We start from the raw sequence: 22,931 nt of genomic DNA on the forward strand, positions 1-22,931 counted from the left end.
CCAGAATCTGTGGGCTGCCCTCACCACATCCTTTGGTGTGTTGGTTGTTAACACAAATGACAAATTTCACTATATGTTTTGATGTACATGTGATAAGTAAATCTGAATCTGAATCAGTACATTGAAGTGAAACAAAGTAAAACAATAACATTGCAGAATAAAGTTTAACAGCTACAGAGAAAATACAGTGCAGGTAAATAATGAGTTGCAAGATCGTAACAAGATAGATTGTGAAGTCAAGAGTCCACCTTATCGTTCAAGAGATCCATGAAATAGTCTGATAACAGTGGGATAGAAGTTCTCCTTGAGCCTGGTGGTACGTGCTTTCAAGCTTTTGTATCTTCTGCCAGATGGGAGATGGGAAAAGAGAAAATGTCTGGGGTGGGTGGGGTCTTTGATTATGTTGGCTGCTTTACTGAAGCAGCAAGAAGTGTAGACAAGAGTCCATAGAAGGGAGCCTGGTTTCTATAATATGCTGAGCTGTGTCCACAACTCTCTGCAGTTTCTTGCAATCACATACAGAGCAGTTGCCACACCAAGGTGTTATGCATCCAGATATAATGCTTTCTATGGTGCATTGATGAAAATTGCTAAGGGGCGACAGGGACAGACTCTTTCAATCCACCAAGCAAGTAGTGGTAATATTTTGGGACAATTTTAGTTACGGTGGAAATGGGGGAAAAGAACTAATAAAACTAACTGATCGAACCCTGTGGCCCCTTGTTAACGAATAATGAATAGAAGATGACAGGTGGCATTTAGAGAAATGGCCCAACATCTTGTCCATTTTTGGATTGAAGATATGCAAGCTAGCTTGGTGTAGAAGACAAAAGTGGTAGAAATCAAAATGTCAAATGGAACAAATCTAGGTTTATAGTGCACACAACAATAAATTGTGTTTCATAAATATCACATTTGTACACAGAAGACTGGCTCCATTTGTGCAGTCACTCCACTTATCTGAGACACATGGTAAATAAACACAAACTTTTGCATCATCGACAGACTGCCTGCCTCATTCTGTAAACACTGACTTCTCCAGCAGCAGCCACTCTCCGATACTCGCTGTCATCCAATGTACCTATTGCAGAGTCCAAGATGATGTCTACCCCATACTGTTCATTTTTTGAAATCAATGAAATAGTTTTTTAATGAACTATGAGAAAATGCTGGAAATACTAAACAAGTCTATGAGCATTTGAAAACAGAAAAGTTTCTTGACTACTTTAGGTGATTTTTGTCATCATTCATAGGAAAGGAGGTTGAATGCAAACATTAACTGATTGAATCTGAATGGAGTTAAGCTGGTCTGGTGTATCTTTGCAGAAATGGGGTGTATAAACTGTGACCACTATGTATCAGATGAAGAGAACCTACTCAATCACTTAGTCAGGAGTCCTATTAAATTTGATGACATATTTCCAAGTGCGCCAGTCTGTTGGCCAAAGAAAAACTGCATTTCCGGCATTTTCACTTTTAAATTTTTTTTAGTATTTGCATTTTCTTTCCCTAATTGTTGGTGCCCAGTGAAATGAAAGTGCTTATTTCAAAATTGGACCTTTTTGAGGTGTGTTTTCTTTTAACTGATGGATTAATCTATATTTGTATCTTTCTCCCCCTCACTGAAGACCTTACCTGTTTGGGGCAGGATGTTTTTCACTAAGAGCTCCATGGTGAGTTCCCAGAATGTTCCCTGGCATGCCTGCACTGCATCCTTTGTACAGCATTGCTTTGAGTTAATGAAGTCAATGTATTCTCCCTCCAATTAGTTCCCCCCCACCCTTGTATGCAGTATTTGCATGGGCTACTCTGTAGATACAGGCACCAAAGAACCAGAAACAGCTGGAGTTGTGATTGAAGAGTAATGCAAAATTGGAACAGAATGTGCAAATTACAAGAGGATTCACATGAAAATGCAACAAAAGGTTCAAGCAGTCCCTTTTGATTTGCTTAATCTGGAAGTGGCCATTTTGTAGTGTTTTTGATGTATTAAAGCACATTTAATCCTGAGCTATGCAGCTGTGTAGACTCATATCAAGTTGCTGAAGTTCCAACATCAAGTATAAAGTTGTCTGGGATCTTAATCCCAATATTTAACTTATATTTTTCCTAAACTTTCCCATTATCTCTCCCACTTAATTCAAGAAGCACACATTGTTCTGTGTAATACCTGGGAGGCTCAGGATGTTGGCTCCAGACTTCCTCTGTTAATTAATCCATTCACTATATACAGCCACTCTTTCAATGTTACACAGCTATTAAAGGGAATTTCCTTGTTTCCCAGGTTTGATGCAGGGTAGGGGTCCTATTTATGTAACCCCTTCAACATTCTCAGGGCATGAGTTACATAAAATAGTCCAGCAAACACTCAAATGTAGGTAAATCAGAAGGCAGAACAAATTTGCTCTAAGTTGTCCCAGCAACCTCTCCTGTCATGAAGGAACTTCATCTTTGATCAATCTTTAAATGCATGTCACAGCAGCAACAGTATGTTGTTCTTGAGATCACTGCCACTCTGTGACACATTCCACATGAGGACAAGAACTAATTTTTGCCTTGGTGGTTCTTCAAAACATGTGGTTCCCATAAGTGTCATTTTATGTCAATGAGTTATGCAGGTTATGTGATCCTAAATGGCATCTTAAAAATGAACAAGTCTTTGCCAATCTTTGCAAGATATAATGTCGTCTATCACAAATGTAGTCAATATATATTACTGTCAAACCTAAACAGTAGAACCAGACATATTATATCCCTTATTTTCTCCAAATTATGCTTACTTTGCATCAAGTTCTGGTCATGGCAGAAACCTGAGTCATTTTTCCAGTCTGAGGTCAGTCTATCTCCATTGACCAGCAAGGGATGAACGATGACTCAATAAAGAAGCCTGTTCCACCACTATCCCTAGGTACAGGACAGATCCACCAGAATTGTCAGCATATAGGCAGGAGGCATTGGCTTTTGGAATCCTCATTATTTGTGATTTACCATTCTCCCATAGCTGATGAACAAATAAACTCCATGCTGTACAGCACTTGGAAAAACCACTGAAAATAGTAAAGAACTTAAATGTTCTCTGGATGGAAGGCTCAATGTCCATCCCCAAGAGCAACTTAGTAACATAGAGCAAAAGGGCTAATTGAAATTTTGCTGCTAGACAGAGTCTGTGGCAAGTAGTATGTGAACCAGCATGAAATATAATTCTACTTGACCTCACCTTTGCCAAGCTACCTGTGGTAGAAACATTCTTACATGAAAGCTTTGTTTGAAGAGACCACCACACAATCCTTGGACTGTCACTTTCCTGACATATCTTGCGCCATTATAATTGTGCTAAATGAGAAAGACTCAGAACAGATCTGACTGGACATCTATAGATCACTGTGGTTTGTCAGCAGTAGCATGAATGTACAATCTGTAAACAAATAGGCTGGAATATCCCTCATTGCTCTCAGACCAGGGGATCAGCCTTGTTTCAGGGAGGAACACACATGGGCATGCTAGGAGTGTAATCAGGCTTATTTGGAAGTGAAGAGGATCCGTCCTAGTGAAACTCAAGGGAAGATTAAGGCATGATCAACCCAGCTAAGTGATCTCACAATACACAGATCAGATCAAGGCATTGCAGTCCTATGTATCGACTAATGAATGGTGGTGGACAATAAAACAGCAAATGGAAGGAGAAGAACATGACCAGAATATGTCCAAGAACACTATCCACAACAATGGTGAAGCCTAGTCGTGGGATGTTGAAGATAAAGCTGAAGCATACATTACAATGTCATCTGTCGATCATGGTAGAAAATTGCCCAGCTATGTCATAAAAAACATGGCAAAACCAGTCTGGCTAATTACTGACTAATAGCGCTGCTCTCATTTATCAGCAAAGCTATAGATGCTGTTAAGACAATGCTATCAAGCAGCACACATTTACAGATAACTTACTATTGTTATTAGCTCAACGTGCCTGCTGTAGGCAATTGTGGCTAATTTCTAACTGGACTGAATTGGTATTCTAATTTCTGACCCCACAATTTCCTTTCCAGCAGACAAGTCCTCTCTTGGAATCAGCTCACCCAAAAATTCAGCCAGTTGCTTGCCTCCTAAACAAGATTATAGTCTTCACTGATGTTGAATTTTCCCTAGTTACTGAGAAGATGGTCCTCTCCTCATTATGTGTGATGCAATGTGCAAGGACTTTTGTTTCAGCTGCACTCTAAAGGTGAACAACAGTTCAGATGAACTGGATGATAAACTGACCTGCAAAACACAAAGATGATCATGGAGCAAGATGTTTGCATTCCAGTGCATAATGACTTGTATGATATTTGCCTCACTTTCTCGTCACTCACTGAGTTAAATGATGTGGCTTCAGATCTGCTTTAAGAATTGAACACTTAATCTAAGGAATGAAGAGTCTCAGTCCTAAACGTAGATTCTTTATTCCTTTCCATAGATGCTGCCTCTCTTGCTGAGTTCCTCCAGCATTTTGTATGTGATACTTAATCTAAGGTACCAAACGTGTGCATTTTTAAAAGAATGCTGCATTTTCAGAATTGTGTTCTGACATGGATAGCTTACTCACCGATAATCAGTTTAGATTTCACCACAATCATTTGACTCCAGATTTTTTCACAGCCATGGATCAAAGGGCTGAATTCCAGAACTGAGGTAACAGTGATTGCTCTTGAGGAAAAGGTTATATTTGAGTGCAACTTCAGGGAGCTCTGGTGAAACTGAAGACAATGTGTGCCAAAGGATGGACTCTGCGCCACTCCACCGACTGGAGTCTTTCGCTCAAAATAGCAAGTGGTTGTGGTTGTCAGAGCTTCATGAGTACCTCAAGACAATGATCTAGACCCAACCATCTTCATCTGCATCACCAGTGATGTTCCTTTCATCATAAGTGGAGATGTACAACTATCAGTAACCGATGTTTGATTCCATTTGCACCTCGTCAGTAAAAGAAGTACCTCACACCTATAGGCAGCAAGGCCCAGACAATATATGTAGTCATGAACTAATAAATGGCAATTAACCCTTACCTTACAGAAATGCCAGGCAATTGCAATTCCCAAATAGAGAAATTCTTACCACCTCTTCTTGATATTTAAAAATACTACCGTTCCAGATCTCCCACCTTCAAAGTCCAGGGGGTTACCAGTAGTTAAACTGGACCTAATTAACTGAAAAGGTTAGAACATAAAAGAGTACAGCACAGGAACAGGCCCTTCAGCCCACAATGTTGTGCTGAACTAATTAAATTGGTAATCAAATGGCCAACTAAGCTAATCCCTTCTGTCTTACACAATGTTCATATCCTTCCATTTACTTCACATTCATGTGCATATCTAAATGTCTTTTAAAATTCTCTAATGTATCTGCCTCTACCTCCATTCCAGGCACTCACCATTTGCTATGTAAAATGCTGCCCCTCACATCTCCTTTGAACTTACCCCCTCTCACCTTAAATGCATCTCTGGTATTAGACATTTCAACCCCAGGAAAAAGATACTGTCTGCCTACTTTATTTATGCCTCTCATAATCTCATAAACCTCAATCAGATCTCCCCTCAGCCACTGCCACTTCAGAGAACTTCTGGGTTGCTCTAGAGAAAACAACCAAAGTTTGTCCAACCTCTTGTTATAGCACATGCTCTCTAATACAGGCAGCATCTCAATAAACTTCTTCTGCGCCCTCTTTAAAGCCTCAACATCCTTCCTATAATGGGGCAACCAGAACAGTATGCAATATTGTAAGATGTTCATGGACTAGAAACTCCACTATGCCTCAGTGGAAAGGGAATATGTCTACAGATCTCTGGAGGAGGAGGAGGTCCAACTGTGACCCATAGCTTAAGGGAAATATGGCAGTGTAAAGAGCAAAAGAGGTCCAGCAGCTTGATAAGCACCACACATGTGGATTGTTCATTGCTGCCAACACTACCAACTGCAGCAGGACCCAAAGCCCACTTGTCTGAGAGCCAAGAATGGAGGAGAATTTGAGGTGCAGGCACTGTTCACTGGGAGGGAAGAGCACTTTAGAATGACTTCTCAGCCTTCACTCTGTCCTTGACCCCATCACGCAGCAGGCTTCTGACAAACCTATGGGAGTTCAAGAATGGGACTCAAAGACAATTGGCAATAGCCTGTGAATATGTCTCATGATAGTGATAGTCGTGTAAAAAATGTTTAAAAATGCTAATTTAATGTCACAATAGTTTGGATTGGAATTAGCCAAGCCTAACATTTTATGTTTTATACCTACATTTCAGGCTAACATGTGCCTTTGACAACCTAGGAAACACCTCTCAAATAAAGCCAAGACACTTAGGGTACACACGTGTAATTCCATGACACTAGTGTGTTGCTGGTACTGGTCTCAGGACAAGGACATTGAACTGTTAACAGCAAAGAACCTAAAGAACAAATTAGAGATCACGTGAGGCACCAGAAAAATTGTGAGGTCACTTGCATCATTCCATTTCTGTACATCCACAAATGCCTCAAAAGGAACTATGAGACTTTTGATACTTTGGTTGAAAAATGTGACATGATCAGCAACCAAAACTGAGAGTAAGGAAATAATGATTTACAATTGAAAAGAAAAATAGCAAAAAATAATTTTAGTAAGTTATCAATATATATGCTAGTGTGCTAACTCAAGCTGTAACCTGAAAACACTTGCATTGTTTAACTTATAAATTGGGATCTTCTTCATGAGCAGATAAGTAAATAAATAATTGTAGTTTAACAAACAAAAAACACATTTGTTTCTGGTATTTGGTGCCTTACTCATGAGCAGCTTTAAGTCCTTTAAGTGATTGCCATAATTCCACAGTGTAATTCTTTTCTGTTACATTGGTTATTTTTTTAAGTCGCTGTTGTCTCACGTGCTATAACAGGATTGTGGATATGAATTTCTGTTTGATAATCACGGCCTTGACGAACATTTGAATTGAATCTGCTAATATTTTTGTGCTACTGCTGGAAATGATAGAATGTGCTGCAGAGGTAAATATGGCATTGATGCATTTTATGCTGTTAATTGTTAAGATTTTTGCAGAATATAATTACAGATGTAAATAAAAGTCAAATAACATAGATTACCGACTCACCACTGAAAACATGAGTGTAAGAAGATAAGAGGTTGAAAACCAAAGATTCTGCTTAATACAGTATTTCCAAGTGGAGCAAGAGCTAAGAGGATTTGATAAAAACATTGGCTAAGAAAGGGTTATAGCTCGGGCCTTTGAAGAACCAATATGGTCTTACTAAATAATACCAACTTCAATGGATAGGTCATGTCATTTGGAAGCCTAACTCACGCCTCCCCAAATAGATCCTTTACTCCGAGTTGAAGAAAGGTCAGCAAGCCCCTGGTGGGCAAAGGAAACACTTCAAAGACAACGTCAAACTCAGGCTGAAGAAATTCAATATTACATCTAAAAACTGGGAAGACATTGCACTCAACAGATACATCTGGAGGAAATCTGTTCAAGAGAGAGAACCCTCTGCTGCGCCACAGAGAACAAGTGACAGCTGTGAAAGGAGAAACTGAACAACCAAAAGACCCCACAGTCACTACTTACTCTTGCCTATACTGCATCAGGATACGTGGATACCAGATCAGCCTTTACAGCCACCTGAGGACTCACCAGTAGACAACCCCTTAGCATAGGGGTTCCCAAATAGAGGTACACAGACTTGGATAATGTTAGGGGTCCATGGCATAAAAATGGACACAAGGCTTGCTTTGCAAGAGCTCTTCTGGTCAATGGGATGAGAAGGAAATGCGACATACAGTATATATACAGTTTGGGCCAAGTATGACTCCACACACACCAGTGCCGTTAGCTCAACTACCCTGCTATGAAAACTCTAGTGGTAACTCAGTTCAGTGTCAATTAAAATGAATAATCAGTAGTAGCATCCATATCTTGTGAAAAAATCAAACTAAATGATCTATTTGCCTTATTAACTCATGTTTATTTTCTAGAGATGGAACTAAATTTGGTTGCATCAGTGTTTCTTATGTTTGACTGCCAATGTGATTTGTAACGTAGAAAATATCCCATCTACCTGACTTTCTGGTTTGATGTACAAAGGTTTTGCAGTGAATTGCTGTGTGATATTTACAGGGAGTATCATTCAGGTGCCACCTTCCATGTCATTGGGATATCCTAAAGTGTTTTGCAGTTGACAGACTATTTCAAACTGTTGTGCAGGAATAATTGGCAGACATGAAGAGAATATGCCACTTGAAGCAATGACAAATTAACTTGTTTTTTTGGATGTATTAGATGAGACATTAAATATTAGCCAGCAAATTGCCAAGATTCCCCTGTTCTGTTAGTTATGTTTAGAATTATTTATGCCTGCCAAATGTGACATGCAGAGTCTGATCTCATGACTTATCTGAAAGAAAGAACCTTTGCATCAGTGGTATATGACTCCCTTGGCACTCCTTTGGACTGTCAGCCTCAAATTATTTTCAGATATCAGGACTGGGAGTCAAACTTGCCCTTCATCATCTGTGTAAACATGCACACATATACAAATGTACAGAATCCTGATTCACAGGTGTGAGCGGTGAGTGTTGTGACTGAGCCAAGATGATATCAAAATGTAATTCTCCTTTCCTGATCTACGTGAAAGGAAATTCCTTGACAAATTCTAAATTCTGTACACGTACCTAGATGTAAAGCCTCATCAGCAAAATAAACAAAGGATTGGCAGAAAGATAAAGGAGGCAAGCTGCTCTATTAAAAATATGAGATCAGTATTGTTATATGGAACGATTTTGGTTCAAGAGCATGAGATATGAGATCACTTTCAGTGGAGAAGTAGTCACAATGGGAGTAATCCATAAACTCCTTAACTATAGCTCTGCCTGAGGACAGGGTGAAAATCAAGATGGAGCAAATCTGAGTAAACAACATCCACTGACTCTCCTTTGTCTATCTAGCCTGTAATTTCCTCAAAGAAGTCCAACAGGTTTGCCATGATTTCCATTAGATTTCACCTTTCAACCATTCTGATTTAGGCTTATTTTATGGTGTGTCTCCAAGTATCCTGAAAGCTCATCCTTGATAATGGATTCTAGCATCTTGCCAACCACTGAAGTCAGACTAACTGGCCTATAATTCCCAGTCTTTTGCCTCCCTCCCTTCTTAAAGGCTGGAGTGAAATTTGCAATATTCCAGTCATCCGGAACCATTCAGAATATAATGATTCTTGAAAGATTCATGATTCAGGATTGTTTGTTGTCATTCTTCAGTGCACAAGTGTGAAAGAAAACAGAACGACTGTTACTCCGATCTCTACTAATTCCTCCACAATCTCTTTCAGAACCCTGGAGTGTAGTCCATGTGGTGAACGTGATTTATCTACCTTCAGACCTTTTCAGCTTCCCAAGCACCTTCTCCTCAGTAATAGTGACTACTCTTGCTCCTGCCCCAACTTTCTCAAAGTTCTGGCATGCTGTCAGTGTCCTGGTTGAAAAGGAGAGAAGAGAGAATGACGGTGTTCTGATTTGTAACTCCAAAAATTAATTGAAAGAGAAACACGGGAGCCCAGGGGTAACTAGTGTATGTTTAGTCTTTACTTTAGTGAGGCATAGACATATGATGTGGTGCTGTAAAGGCATATGCTATTCACATACTTTTACATACAACCTGTAATGAATTATCTAAATAACAAAGAATGCTTAATCAAACAATATATTTGCGATATTACTCAAATGTTATTGAAATATTAAACACACAACACTCCTCCCTGCTGAGCTCACTCAATATAGAATGCATTTCAGCATAGTACAATATATCCACGGCACAGTGAATTTTAAATTGTCCCATTCAAGCTTAAAGATTTAATCACTGTGGAGGATTCCTTACTCTTGTGGGATAACATTTTTCCTAACCGAGGGTGGGGTGGGGGTTCACTCCGCTTGATAGGTCAGTCTTATGGCTGTGATACAATCTCATGTTCTGGGACCTCCTCGATGGTGGTTGTAGGAGATGCCTGGGACTGCAGGAAGTGGTTCTGACAGCTCTGGACATCCCAAACCCTGCATGGCAAGCTGCTTAATCTGATGATCTATCCTAGGCCACCAGACAAACCTTTGAATTTGATCTGGCAACTGTGCCCTCCAGAAAACAGTGCTCACCTCTGCATTTGTGCTGCTGCTGTTAGTGGAACACTCTTCTGTTGATTGAAGATGAACACAAATGGTTGAAGATCAGTAATGAGGGTAAGCTCTCTCCCATACAAGTAGCGGTTGAAAAATCTATACCCCAAACCAGGCTCAAGGCCGGTCTGTCAATCTGTTCATAATTTTTCTCCTCAGTGGTAAGGGAACGTGATGCAAAGGCTATGGGGCATTCATTTACATCGCTCATAACATCGTGCAGGTGGGGCTTGGATGGTGACCTACCTAGGAGAAGGAGAACTCTGATTTTAAAACTCAACTGCTTTGCAGCCTTTACCCACCCATTGGAAAGGTTTCAGGAGTAAATCCCGAGGAAGAAATCCAGAGCTGAGGTCCCGAAGGCAATTTGATGTTGTTTACAACTTCACTCTGGCAACCTCTGCAACGACACTGTATCGGCCTTTGCCCTTCCCTTGGACTACATCAGTGACGTGGAGAGGTGGAACCCACTGCACGGGCAACAGCCGGTTCTTTAAATGTTACCGCCCAGGCTTGTGTCCTGGAGAGGACACAGCCCACCAGAGGTGCAAACCCATGATCCTCTAGGATCGACCGTTGCCTACTAACATGTGACATGACTGCACTTATACTATAATGCAAGTCGTCACAGACAAGCTTCACTGGACAATGTGGATCATAACGTGTGAGTACAGTGTCTGACATCACCATTTCTATTGCATTTGTCCATTGAAATTTCTTCCTGATCTGTAGTAATGAGTTCATGGGTAGAGCACAATAGCCAGGTTTAGCAAGATAATAATAATTATTGTAAATGTATAATAATAATAATAATGTATAATAATTGACAAATCCTAACATTTACCACAACTGTGACATGTCCTTTAGCTATGGGACATCCACCACCACTTGATTTTCTCAGCACACTTGTGTAAAATCTTATGCATCAATGGTGGGTGTGACCTCAGTAAATTATGCTTGGCTTAAAGAACTCACACTTGTTGTATCCTGCTCTGAGTCCATAATCTTCTAATCTTGAGATTTTGGAGATGTTCCTTGTCATCCTGGCTGGTTACAGTGATGTCATCCAGGTAATAGTGAATGCCTGGGCAGCTTTGCAGCACCTGGTCCATTGCTTTCTGCCAGAGTGCAGGTCCAGATGCTACTCCAAAAAATAAGCCTATATTAGTGATAAAGCTCTTTGTAAGTGTTTATAGTGAGAAACACTTTGCACTTTTCTTCTATCTCCATCTGTAGGTAGGCCTCAACTAAGTCTACTTTGCTGAAGTGTTTTCCTCCAGAAAGGTTTGCAAAGATATCTACTTTCAGCACTGGGTTGATGGTGACTTTTAAATGACCATAGATTCTGACAGGCCCATTCTTCTTGGCTACTGGGACCACTGGTGTTGCCCATGGGCTCCACTCAACCTTGAAGAGAATTCCTTCATCCTCCATGTGATCTAGCTCACTAGCTACTTTATCATGGATGGTATAAGGAATGTACTTCGTAAAACCTGGGTGTGACATTTTCATTTAACACTATTTTACCCTTGATATGTTTGAGTTTTCTAATGGCATCTTTGAACACTCCTGTGGCATCATCCAGTATCTTTCTTAATTCGCTTTCACTTGGCTCTATTGTAGGTGATGTGGCATGCAAATGTTGAATGGATCTCCAATCAAGTAATTGTAGTTGTCTCAGCAAATTATGGTCCCACAATGTTGGCCTTCCTGTTTTTTTACCACCTACAAACCCAATATGGCTTTTTGGTTGTTGTATTTCACTGTTATAGATGTCATTACCTCACGATTTATCTTTTCTCCAGCATAATCCCTTGGTTGGATATCTGCAGGCTTCAGTTCAGTATCTTTGAAAGGCCATTTAAATTCATTTTGTGGAATGACTGAAACAACCGAGCCAAGATCCATTTCCATTTTAATTAATTTGTTGTTTACTTCTGGTGTAATCCATACTGGTTGTCTCTTGTTAGTTTTCACATATAAATCTCAAGGCTACTCATTCCTGTGTCACTCTCATCATTCTCAGATGTTTCATCAACGGCATGCAGATTAGTGTTCTATTTGAGAATGTAACCTGACTTTTTATCTGTTTGTTTTCCATGTGCATTCCATTTATTTCTGTCTGCCTGGCATGCTTTTTGCAAGTGTCCTACTTTGTTGCATTTTCTGCAGTTTTGTCTTTAAGCTTGCATTGGACTGGTGTATGTGAGCTCTTGCCACAATGGTAACACCATTTGTTCAGTCAGGCAAGGTTTTGTTTAGACATTTTGTTCATGTTCATGTTCACTTTCATTCCTAACTACAACTTAATTGCATCTCTGTCTGCTGTTTCCATTGATACAGTGATTTCAACTTCTCCTTTAAGTGTGAGTTGTGCTTCAGTTAGGAGCCATTTTTGAATGCTGTCTTATAAGGTTCTACAACTAAATGATCTCTCAGTGCATCACTAAGCCTATTATTAAACTGACGATGCGCGGATAATCTCTTCAATTCAGCCACATACATTGAAATGGACTCCATAAAACCAAAGATGTAGGAACAGAGTTAGGCCATTTGGCCCATTGAGCCTGCTCCACCATTCAATCATGGCTGATCCTTTTTTGCCCTCCTCAACCCCACTCCCTGGCCTTTTCCCCATAACCTTCATTGCCATGTCCAATCAAGAACATAACAAGCTCTGCCTTAAATACACCAAATGACCTGGCCTCCACAGCTGCCTGTGGTAACAAATTCCACAAATTCACCACCATCTGGCTAAAGAAATTTCTCCACATCACTGTTTTAAGTGGATGTCCCTCTATCCTGAGACTGTGTGTCCTCTTGTCCTAGACTCCCCCACCATGGGAAACATTCTTTCCACATCTACTTTGTCTAGGCCTTTCAACATTCAAAAGGTTTCATCCTTCTAAATTCCAGTGAGTACAAACCCAGAGCTATCAAACATTCCTTGAATGATAACCATTTCATTTCTGGAATTATCTTTGTGAACCTCCTCTGGACCCTCTCCAATTCCAGCACATCTTTTCTTAGATGAGGAGCCCAAAACTATTCACAATACTCAAGTTAAGACCTCACTAGTGCCTATAAAGCCTCAGCATCACATCCCTGCTCTTGTATTCTCGATCTCTTGAAACAAATGCTAACATTGCATTTGCCTTCCTCACCACCAACTCAACCTGCAAGTTAACCTTCAGGGTGCTCTGCACAAGGACTCCCAAGTCCCTTTGCATCTCAGACTTCTGGATTTTCTCCCCATTTAGAAATTATATTTATTTCTTCTACCAAAGTAAATGACCATGCATTTTCCAACATTTTATTTCGTTTCCCACTTTCTTGCACATTCTCCTAATCTGTCCTTCTGCAACCTACCTGTTTCCTCAATACTACTTGCCCTTCCGCCGATCTTCATATCATCTGCAAACTTGGCAACAAAGTCATCTATTCCATCATCTAAATTATTGATAATACAGCATAAAAAGGAGCCCCAACACCGACCCCTGCAGAACACCAATAGTCACTGGCAACCAATCAAAAAAGGATCTTTTTATTCCCACTTACGGCCTCCTACCAATCAGCCACTGCTCTAACCATGCCAGTAACTTTCCTGTAATACCATGGGCTCTTAGCTTGGTTAGCAGCCCTGTGTGTGGCATCTAGGCAAAGACCTTCTGAAAGTCCAAATGCACAACATCCACTCCATCCCCTTTATCTATCCTACTTGTAATCTCCTTAAAAGAATTCCAAGAGATGTGTCAGGCAAGATTTTCTTTGAAGGAAACCATGCTGTCCTTCTCTTATGTCACAAAGTACTTTATAACCTCACCCTTAATAATTGGCTCCAGCATCTTCCCAACCATTGAGGTCAAGCTAACTGGTCTATAATTTCTTTTCTGCTGCCCTTCTCCTTTCTTAAAGAGTGGGGTGACATTTGCAGTTTTCCAGTCCTCTGGCACCATTCCAGAGTCCAATGATTTTTGAAAGATCATTACTAATGCCTCCGCAATCTCTACCTCTTTCAGAACCCTAGGGTGCAGTTCCGGCTGACTTATGTACCCTTGGGTCTTTCTGCTTTTTGAGCACCTTCTCCGTTGTAATAGTAACTACACTCACTTCCCTCACACCCTTCAACATCCGGCACATATCTAGTGTCTTCCACAGTGAAGACTGATGCAAAATACTCATTTAGTTCAACTGCCATTTCCTTCTCCTCCGTTATTAATTCTCTGGCCTCATTTTCTAGCAGTCCTGTATCCACTCTCATCACTCTTTTTACATACTTGAAAAAGCTTTTACTATCCACTTTGATATTGTTTGCTAATTTTCTTTCATATTTCATCTTTTCCTCCTGATGATTTGTTTAGTTGCTCTCTGTAGGTTTTTAAAAGCTTCCCTATCCTCTGTCTTTCTGCTAATTTTTGCTTTGTTGTATGCCCTCTCTTTTGATTTTGCATTAGCTTTGACTTCCCTTGTTGGCCGCAGTTGTACTATTTTGCCATTTGCATATTTCTTTGTTTTTGGAATACATCTATCCTGTACTTTCAAAATGCATCCAGCATTTTGTGTGTGTTGCTCGGATTTTCAGCATCTGCAGATTTTCTCTTTTTTTGTATCCTGCAACTTCCTCATTTTTCCCAGAAGCTCACGCCATTGCTGCTCTGCTGTCATCCCTGCCAGCATCTCCCTCCAATTTACTTTGGCCAACTTCTCTCTCATATTACTGTAATTTCCTTTCCTCTACTGAAATACTGCCACGTCAGACTTTTATCCCTATCAAGTTTCAAGTTGAACTCGATCATATCGTGATCACTGCCTCCTAAGGGCTCTTTTACCTTAACCTCCCTAATTACCTTCATTTCATTACCTAACACCCAATTCAGTATAGTTCAATGTCAAACTGCTCTAAAAAGCCATCTTGTAGGCATTCAACAAACTCACTCTCTTGAGATCCATTACCAACCTGATTTTCCCAATCGACCTGCATGTTGAAATCTCCCGTGGCTATCATAACATTGCCCTTTGACATGCCTCTTCAATTTCCCATTGTAATCTGTGGTCCACATCCCAGCTATTGTTGGGAGGCCTGTATATAACTGCCATCAGGGTCCTTTTACCCTTGCAGTTTCTTAAAACAACCCACAAAATCTAATGTCACATCTTTCTACTGATTTGATGACATTCTTTATCAGCAGAGTCACGCCACCTTCTCTGCCTACTTTCCTATTCCTCCGATACAATGTGTAACTTTGGATTTAGCTCCCAATTAACAACCATCCTGCAGCCATGATTCAGTGATGTCCACAACATCATAGCTGACAATTTGTAATAGTGCAACAAGATCAATCACCTTATTTCTTATACTCCGTGCATTAATATACAACACTTTGAATACTGTATTTGCTACCCTTTTTGATTCTGCATCCTTAATGAACTGGCTGCAATTTTGTCCTATCATCTGCCTGCCCTTCCAGATAGTCTGTCTGCATGCTATCTGTCCTATCCTGAGTCCCTTCACCACAGTTCCCACCCCTCTGCCAAATTAGTTTAAACCCTCCTCAAGAGTTCTAACAAATGTACCCACAAGAATATTGGTCCCCCTCGGGGTCAAGTGCAGACTGTCACTTTTGAACAGGTCATACCTCCCCCAGAAGAGACCCCAGTGATCCAAGAACCGGAAACCCTGCCCCCTGCACCAGCCAAATCATCCTGTTTCTACCCTCACTGGTGTGTGAAATGGACTCCCCTCCCTTTTGATTCGACTTATGAAACCTAAAGTGTTTTGCAATCAATAATGGTTTTGTTTCTAAGTGTTTCTGCATTATGTTTATGATATCAGCAAAGCTCATTTTGGCTGGTTCAGTTGGAGCAATTAAACTTGTAAAGAAATTATATGCTCTTCCACCATTTGAACTCAGCAAAACTGGTACTCATTTCTCATTGGCTTTAAAATACTGTTCAATTTGTTCAGTATATATCATTCAATTATCTTTTGCGCAAACAAACGTGTCAGTGTTTCTGATGTAGCTAGCCATTTCTGCTTGCTTTTTTAAATTGATTATTATTTTCACCCAGTACTCACTGTTTATGAACCCATGGATTTCATTGGTTTTCTGCCTTTTTTTTAACTCGACCAACCATTTTTCTCTCTTCCTTCCAAAGAAAAAACCAAGATGCACTTTTTTAAAAACTCTAATGTCTCACTGCGCTTCAGCGGGTATGTAGTCATCTCAGGTTCATTTTAAAACTTACTTGTCTCTACTGTTATATTTTTGTAACTGCAAAAATGAATCAAAACAAAAACATGCAAGCCTGGGGATAACTGTATGTTTCATTTTTATTTTTGTGCGGCACGCACCCATGACATGTTGGCATAGTGACATATGCCATTCACGTACGTTTACATATGACCCATAATGAATTATGTAAACAACAAAAAATGCTTAAAAACAATATATTTACAGTTTTACTCAACTATTACTGAAATATTAAATATTCGGCAGTCAGGTGGAAAGGGCTTTTGATTTTGTTGGCTGCTTCCCCTGAGCCAGCAGGCAGTGTAGTCAAAGTCCGTAAGGGGAAGCTATGGAGGTCTGGGTAGCTAACAAAAAAGCAAGGCCTAGATAAATATTTCACTTTCAAATTGGCAAGCTGCAATTGATGGGATGCCTCAGGAATTCATGCTGGTGCATCAGTTATTTATGGTAATAATTTCGTTGGAGAGAGGCGTGAGCTGCAACCATACAAGCAAAGTTTAAAAGCATATCATAAACACAAGAGATTTCTGCAAATGCTGGAAATCCAGAGCAACACACACAAAATGCTGGAAACTCAGCAGGTTAGGTAGCATCTTTAGAAATGGAAAAATAGTCGATGTTTCTGCCTGAGACCGTCCTTCAGGACTAGATAGGAAGGGGGAAGATGCCAGAATAAAAGGTGGGGGGGAAGGGAAAGGAGGACTAGCTCGAAGATGATTAGGTGAAGCCAGGTGTATGGGAAATGTAAAGGGTTTGATAAGAAGGAATCTGATAACAGCAAGTGTAAAAGCAAGTTTTGAAGAGAATGCAAAGATTATGCAAATTTCTGTAACGAGTTTGTACATTCCGTTCAGGAGATTGGATTCATTTACAAGGAGTGCTGCCACACAAGAAAGCAGCATCCATCATCAGGGACCCTTGCCATCCTGGCCATGCTTTCTCCTTGTTTCTGCTAATGGGCAAGAGGTACAGGAGCCTTAGGTTCCACATCACCAGGTTCACAGACTCACTTTCAGGGACTCTTTACAACTCATGTTCTCAATATTAATTTTTATTTGCAGGTTATCTTATTTTACACATTGATTGTTTGTTAGCGTTTGTCTGTTGAGGAAGAATTTTTTTGTATGTTTGCCTAGATAATGATATTTACTGCTTTCTTGTGGCAGTGCTCCATGTAAGTATACTCACTGGTGTGGGCTTTTGCCTGTGATGAACTGGGCTGTATCCACCATTTTCTGTAACCTCAAGTCAAGGCTGACTGGATTAATCTGTTAATATGAAGAATGGTAGAGCGGGTTCATTGGAGTTTAAAGGAGCGAGAGGTGAAGTTAAAGTTCTGAGGGGTTTCACAAATCAATGCTGATGGCCTTCCTGCTGAGCGTCCCAAAGTTTTGCAGTTCCCTGCTCCTGAAGGCTGCAGAGATGGAATTAATAAACATATTTAACACTAAGATGGATTTTATAATGAGTCATAATTTGACTCATATGAGAGTTAAGAGCTATGGGAACTAGTCAGGGAAACAGAGCAGAGGGCGAAATCTTATTCAATGACTGAGAAGGTGTGAGGAGCTATTCTTCATATTTGTTTTCTTCCTGTGTCCATAGAAATGGTTTCTAAAATAGATTTAAGTCTGAGTTTTTTTATTGTAGATGCCGTTTGGCTTTTAATAGTGGTGGCAGACATTGTCAGTTGTTTTACATATTGCTTGTATTGGTGCTGCCATACGTGTTTGCCGAGTGCCTCCATCAATCACATAAATCCTATTATAGTATGTTATTAACCACTTCCATACGGTCATAGTTTCAATAGGCTGATATAATGCGTTGCTCACACTCTGAGTGTCCAATCAATTACCGTAGCAGAGTGTCAGACTGGGCGTCCCTTCCTGCATCTGTTAGCTATTTAGTTTTGTCGTGACATGTTGTTATATTGTTAAAAAGTCAAGCTGCTCATCACTAACGTCTGCTATTAGATCATGTCTGAGGTAGACATTAAGTGCATTTGATGTTCTTGTGCAAGCTCTGCCACAGTCAACCCAGATTAATAGGGTTTTATTTTTTTCCAAAATACTGTATAATTTCCAGAATTGAAAAGACATTCAAAATAGCTCTCATAAATTTACCTCTGTCAAAGAGTTGCTTTTATTTTATGTTCACATGTGGCATGGCAACATGTTAAATGAGAACCATTTTGGAGGGAATAATTTACGTTTTCATACATTCTTTATTCCTTTATTTTGAAATCCTACTTGACAAGAATACTTAATTCTTCCTGATCGTTGCAAGAATTCTTTGACTGTTTGAATTTTAGGGAATACTTCATTCTTCTTAGTTCAGTGGCAATCTTGGGTTAGGAAGAGGGTTGCATTATTTTGAGCAGATTACATGGAGTGCAGTCCAGAGCAGTACTAAGGAAATGTGGCGCTACATAAGATACCATCTTTTAGATGAGATGTTCAGCAAATACTTGATTGTGTAGCATCTCACATTACATATCTTCACAATTTGTCTAAAGCTGGCATCAAATTTCTGAATTTATATCATGTAAGCTACCTCACTTTTTTTTCTCTCTTTTTCCTCCTATAAGACCGTAGAAGCAGAATTAGGCCATTCAGTCTATCAAGTCTGCTCTGCCATTCCATCATGGCTGATCCATGAACCCACTCAAACCCATACACCTGCCTTCTTGCTATAATCTTTAATACCCTGACCAATCAGGAAACTTTTAATTTTCACTTTAAATATACCCATGGTCTTGGCCTCCACAGCTGTCTATTCTGAGGCATCTGGTTCTGGACATCCCCAATAGGAAACATCCTCTCCACATCCACCTTATCTAGACTTTTCAACATTCAGAGATCGTCCTGCATTTTCCTAAATTCCAGTGAATACAGGCCCAAAGCTGCCAAACACTCCTCATGTGTTAACCCCTTAATTCCCGGAATCATCCTTGTGAACCTCTTCTGGACCCCCTCCAATGATAACACATCCTTTCGGAGAAATGGGGCCCAAAACTGTTGACAATATTCCAAGTGCAGCTTGACCCATGTCTTATAAAGTTTCAGCATTATCTTCTTGTTTTATATTCTATTCCCCTTGAAATGAATGTTAATATTGCATTTGCCTTCTTTCCCACACACTCAACTTGTGAAATAACCTTCTGCAAGTCTTCACGAGGATGCCTAAGCCCCTTTGTACTTCTGATGTTTGAATTTTCTCCCCAGTTAGGTAATAGTCTGCAGTTTTGTTCCTTTTACCAAAATGCATTATCATACATTTCACAACACTGTATTCCATCTGCCACTTTTTTGCCCGTTCTTCCGATTTTTCTGTCCTTCTGCAATTGCATTGCTTCCTCAGCATTCTCTACCCCTCCACCTATCTTAGTATTATCTGCAAACTTTGCCACAAAGCCATCAATTCCAATATCTAAATCACTGACAAACAATGTGAAAAGTAGCAGTCCCAATACTGACCCCTGAGGAACACCACTAGTCACCGGCAGCCAACCAGAAAAGGCCCCCTTTATTCCAAATCACTGCCTCCTGCCTGTCAGCCAATCCTCTATCCATGCCAGTATCTTTTCTGTAATGCCATCAGATTTTATCTTGTTAAGTAGCCTTATGTGAAACACCTTATCAAATGCCTTCTGAAAATCCAAGTAAATGATTTCCACTGCCTCTCCTTTGTCCACCCTGCTTGTTACTTCCTTGAAGAACTCTAACAGATTTGTCAGGCAAGATTTTCCTTAACAGAAACCATGCTGACTTTGACTTATTTTATCATTAGTCTCCCAGTGCTCCAAAACCTCATCCTTAATAATAGACAGCAACACTTTCCCAACCACTGAGGTTAGGCTAGCTGGTCTGTAATTTCCTTTCTTTTGCCTTCCTCCTTTCTTAAAGAGTGGAGTGACATCTGGAGAAAGAGAAAGAGAGAGAGAGAGAATGAACCTAAGGCTTTTGCACAGTACTGTTTTTGTCAACATGGATCTGAAAGCAAGTTTGTAAATCTGGTAGGAACTAAGGATGTTGAGAATCGCAATGGTGAAGCGCCTCGAGATGGGTGTGGGACAGGTGACAAAGTCATTTGATTCCAAGCAATTGGTTTATTAATCATTACAGAATGTTTTTCTCATGCTTCCCACTCCCTCCCTTCTTCCTTCCCTTTTCCCCAATTATGATTTCCCTCTTCCTGCCCCCTTCCTGCTCACAGTCCACAAAAGAGACCCTTATTAGAATCAGGTTAATCATCATTCACATGTCATGATTTTTTTTGTAGCAGCGGTAGAGTGTAATACTTAAAATACTACGGTGCTATGCAAAAGTCTTAGGGAGGGAGGGAGGGAGATAGAGGGAGAGAGAATATATAATTGTAATTTATTATATATTGCATTATACTGCTTCTGCAAAACAACACATTTCACAACATGCCAGTGCTGTTAAACTTGATTCTGAGCTGCCTTTATGACAGTCTGAGTGGTTGCCATTGCTGTTCCCCTTCTCTAAAACTCTCTGTAACTTCAATATCACCTTCCTAATGTCAGGAGACATGGAAAAATATTATAATGTTGAGAGCTCATGAAATGTACCAAATAACTGTAGGACCATTTTATGTAGGCATGTAATATGGGACTCTGGTATGTTTCTTCTAGTCTCTGTGCTAGATTACACTCCTGCATATTTCACCATTACTATTTAGCATGTCTATAGTCACTTAATAAATTTACACTTTAATTTGAAGTAAGTGGAAAATATTCGTCTTAGATTCGTTTTGGGAAAGACACAGAAAAACATGGCCTTGAAAGGGCTTGTGGTTAGACTATATTTATATTGCCATTAGCATTCATCCAAGAATGTGTTTGGATTTGGAGCTGAAACAGGAAAACAAACCTGGGACACTCTGAGTGTGCCTGAGATTTACTGGGAGAGTAGGTGAACATTTCAAGAGGAACTCCTGGGATGTCTTTACGAGTGGCATGGTAGCGTAGCAGTTAGCACAGTCACTTTACAGTGTCGGTGAACCGCTGTCTGTAACGAGTTTCTACGTTCTCTCCATGACTGTGTGGATTTCTTCGGTGCTCCACACAACCTAAAGATGTACATTTCGAGTTAGTGAGTTGTGCAATGTTGGCACTTGCGGGCTGCCCCCAGCATAATCCTCGGTCTGTGTTGGTTGTTGATGCAAAGCGACACATTCACTGCATGTTACAACAAAGTTCAAAGTAAACTTTATTATTGGAATACATACATGTCACCACATACAACCCTGAGTTTCTTTGTCCCGCGGGCGTACTTAGCAAATCTTATAGAACTGTAACTGTAAACAGGGTCAATGAACAACAAACTGTGCAAACGTAATTATAAATAAATACTAATAAATAACAAGAGCATGAAATAACAAGATAAAGAATACTTAAAGTGAGGCCATCAGTTGTGGAATCATCAGAAATAGAACGAGTGTAGTTATCCCCTTTTGTTCAAGAGCCTGATGACTGAGGGATAATAACTGTTCTTGAATCTAGTGGTGTGAGTCCTGAGGCTCCTGTACCCTCTAGCTGATGGCAGCAGTGAGAATAGAACATGGCCTGGGTGGTGGGGATCTTTGATGGTGGATGTAGCCGATGGCAGCAGTGAGAAAAGAACATGGCCTGGGTGGTGGGGATCTTTGATGATGGATGCTGCTTTTCTGCGGCGACGTTTTAAGTAGATACGCTCAGTGGTTGGGAGGGCTTTACAGCATTTGGATGTATATGTGACAAATAAAACAAATCTTAATCTGAGCTAAAGGTTGCCTGGTCACAAACTGCTCAGCTCATGCCTTCACTAGCACCATTGGAGTGTTGTTCATTTCTCCTTTATTCAACATTTGAAGACATGGAAATCCTTAAAAAATATTCCCATCATACTAGCCAAGGTTTGTCCTATAAAGAGCTATCAAAAGAAGTTGTGCTGCTTTGCAATATTCCTTCATTCTCTCATTGTAATCTCTTAGTTTTTGTCGTTTTATTTTATTATTTATTTAGAGATCTAGCCCCGCAGCAGGCCCTTCCAGTCCAATGAGCCCACGCAGCCCAATTACACTGAGATGTGACCAATAAATCTATTCATCCCGTGCGTCTTTGGAATGTAGGAAGCAATCTGAGCACCTGGAGGAAACCGGTGTGTAGTGTACCAGCTAGTGTTGTAATAGTGTTTTCTAACTACTAAGTTACCATGCCACCCCTAGATAATATATCTTGGATAATTAAATACATTACCTCTCGTTATAATTTTTTGCTCCCTCTCCTTCCATGTGGTAAGCAATTTTGAAGTTACAAAGAGCATTAATGAAGGGTAACAACAATGATAATGGCTCAGACTATGGAAAGGTGTGAACTCGGAGAGTGGCTGAGATGATTAAACTTATAAGGTATGGATACAGGTGAATTAACAGTAAGAATAGGGAAAAAAGGTTGGAAAAAGATTCAGATAATAAGTCAGAAAATATTT

General features: G+C 40.1%; 1 protein-coding gene across 5 annotated transcripts in view; it reads left to right on the plus strand.

Annotated features, from left to right (window-relative positions):
- Nucleotides 1-22,931, plus strand: part of bcas3 (BCAS3 microtubule associated cell migration factor) — a 928,098-nt gene that overhangs the window by 456,297 nt on the left and 448,870 nt on the right. For 4 of the 5 annotated variants that reach the window (XM_073053122.1, XM_073053127.1, XM_073053126.1 and 1 more), the window contains exon 17: nt 1,629-1,673. The exons of the other annotated variant lie outside the window; for it this stretch is intronic. In XM_073053122.1, coding sequence (XP_072909223.1) covers nt 1,629-1,673 — 45 coding nt within the window. The remainder of the gene's footprint in view (nt 1-1,628; nt 1,674-22,931) is intronic. 5 annotated transcript variants of the gene reach the window in all.

This window comes from Hemitrygon akajei, chromosome 8 (genome assembly GCF_048418815.1).
Source record: "Hemitrygon akajei chromosome 8, sHemAka1.3, whole genome shotgun sequence".
Taxonomy (NCBI): domain Eukaryota; kingdom Metazoa; phylum Chordata; class Chondrichthyes; order Myliobatiformes; family Dasyatidae; genus Hemitrygon; species Hemitrygon akajei.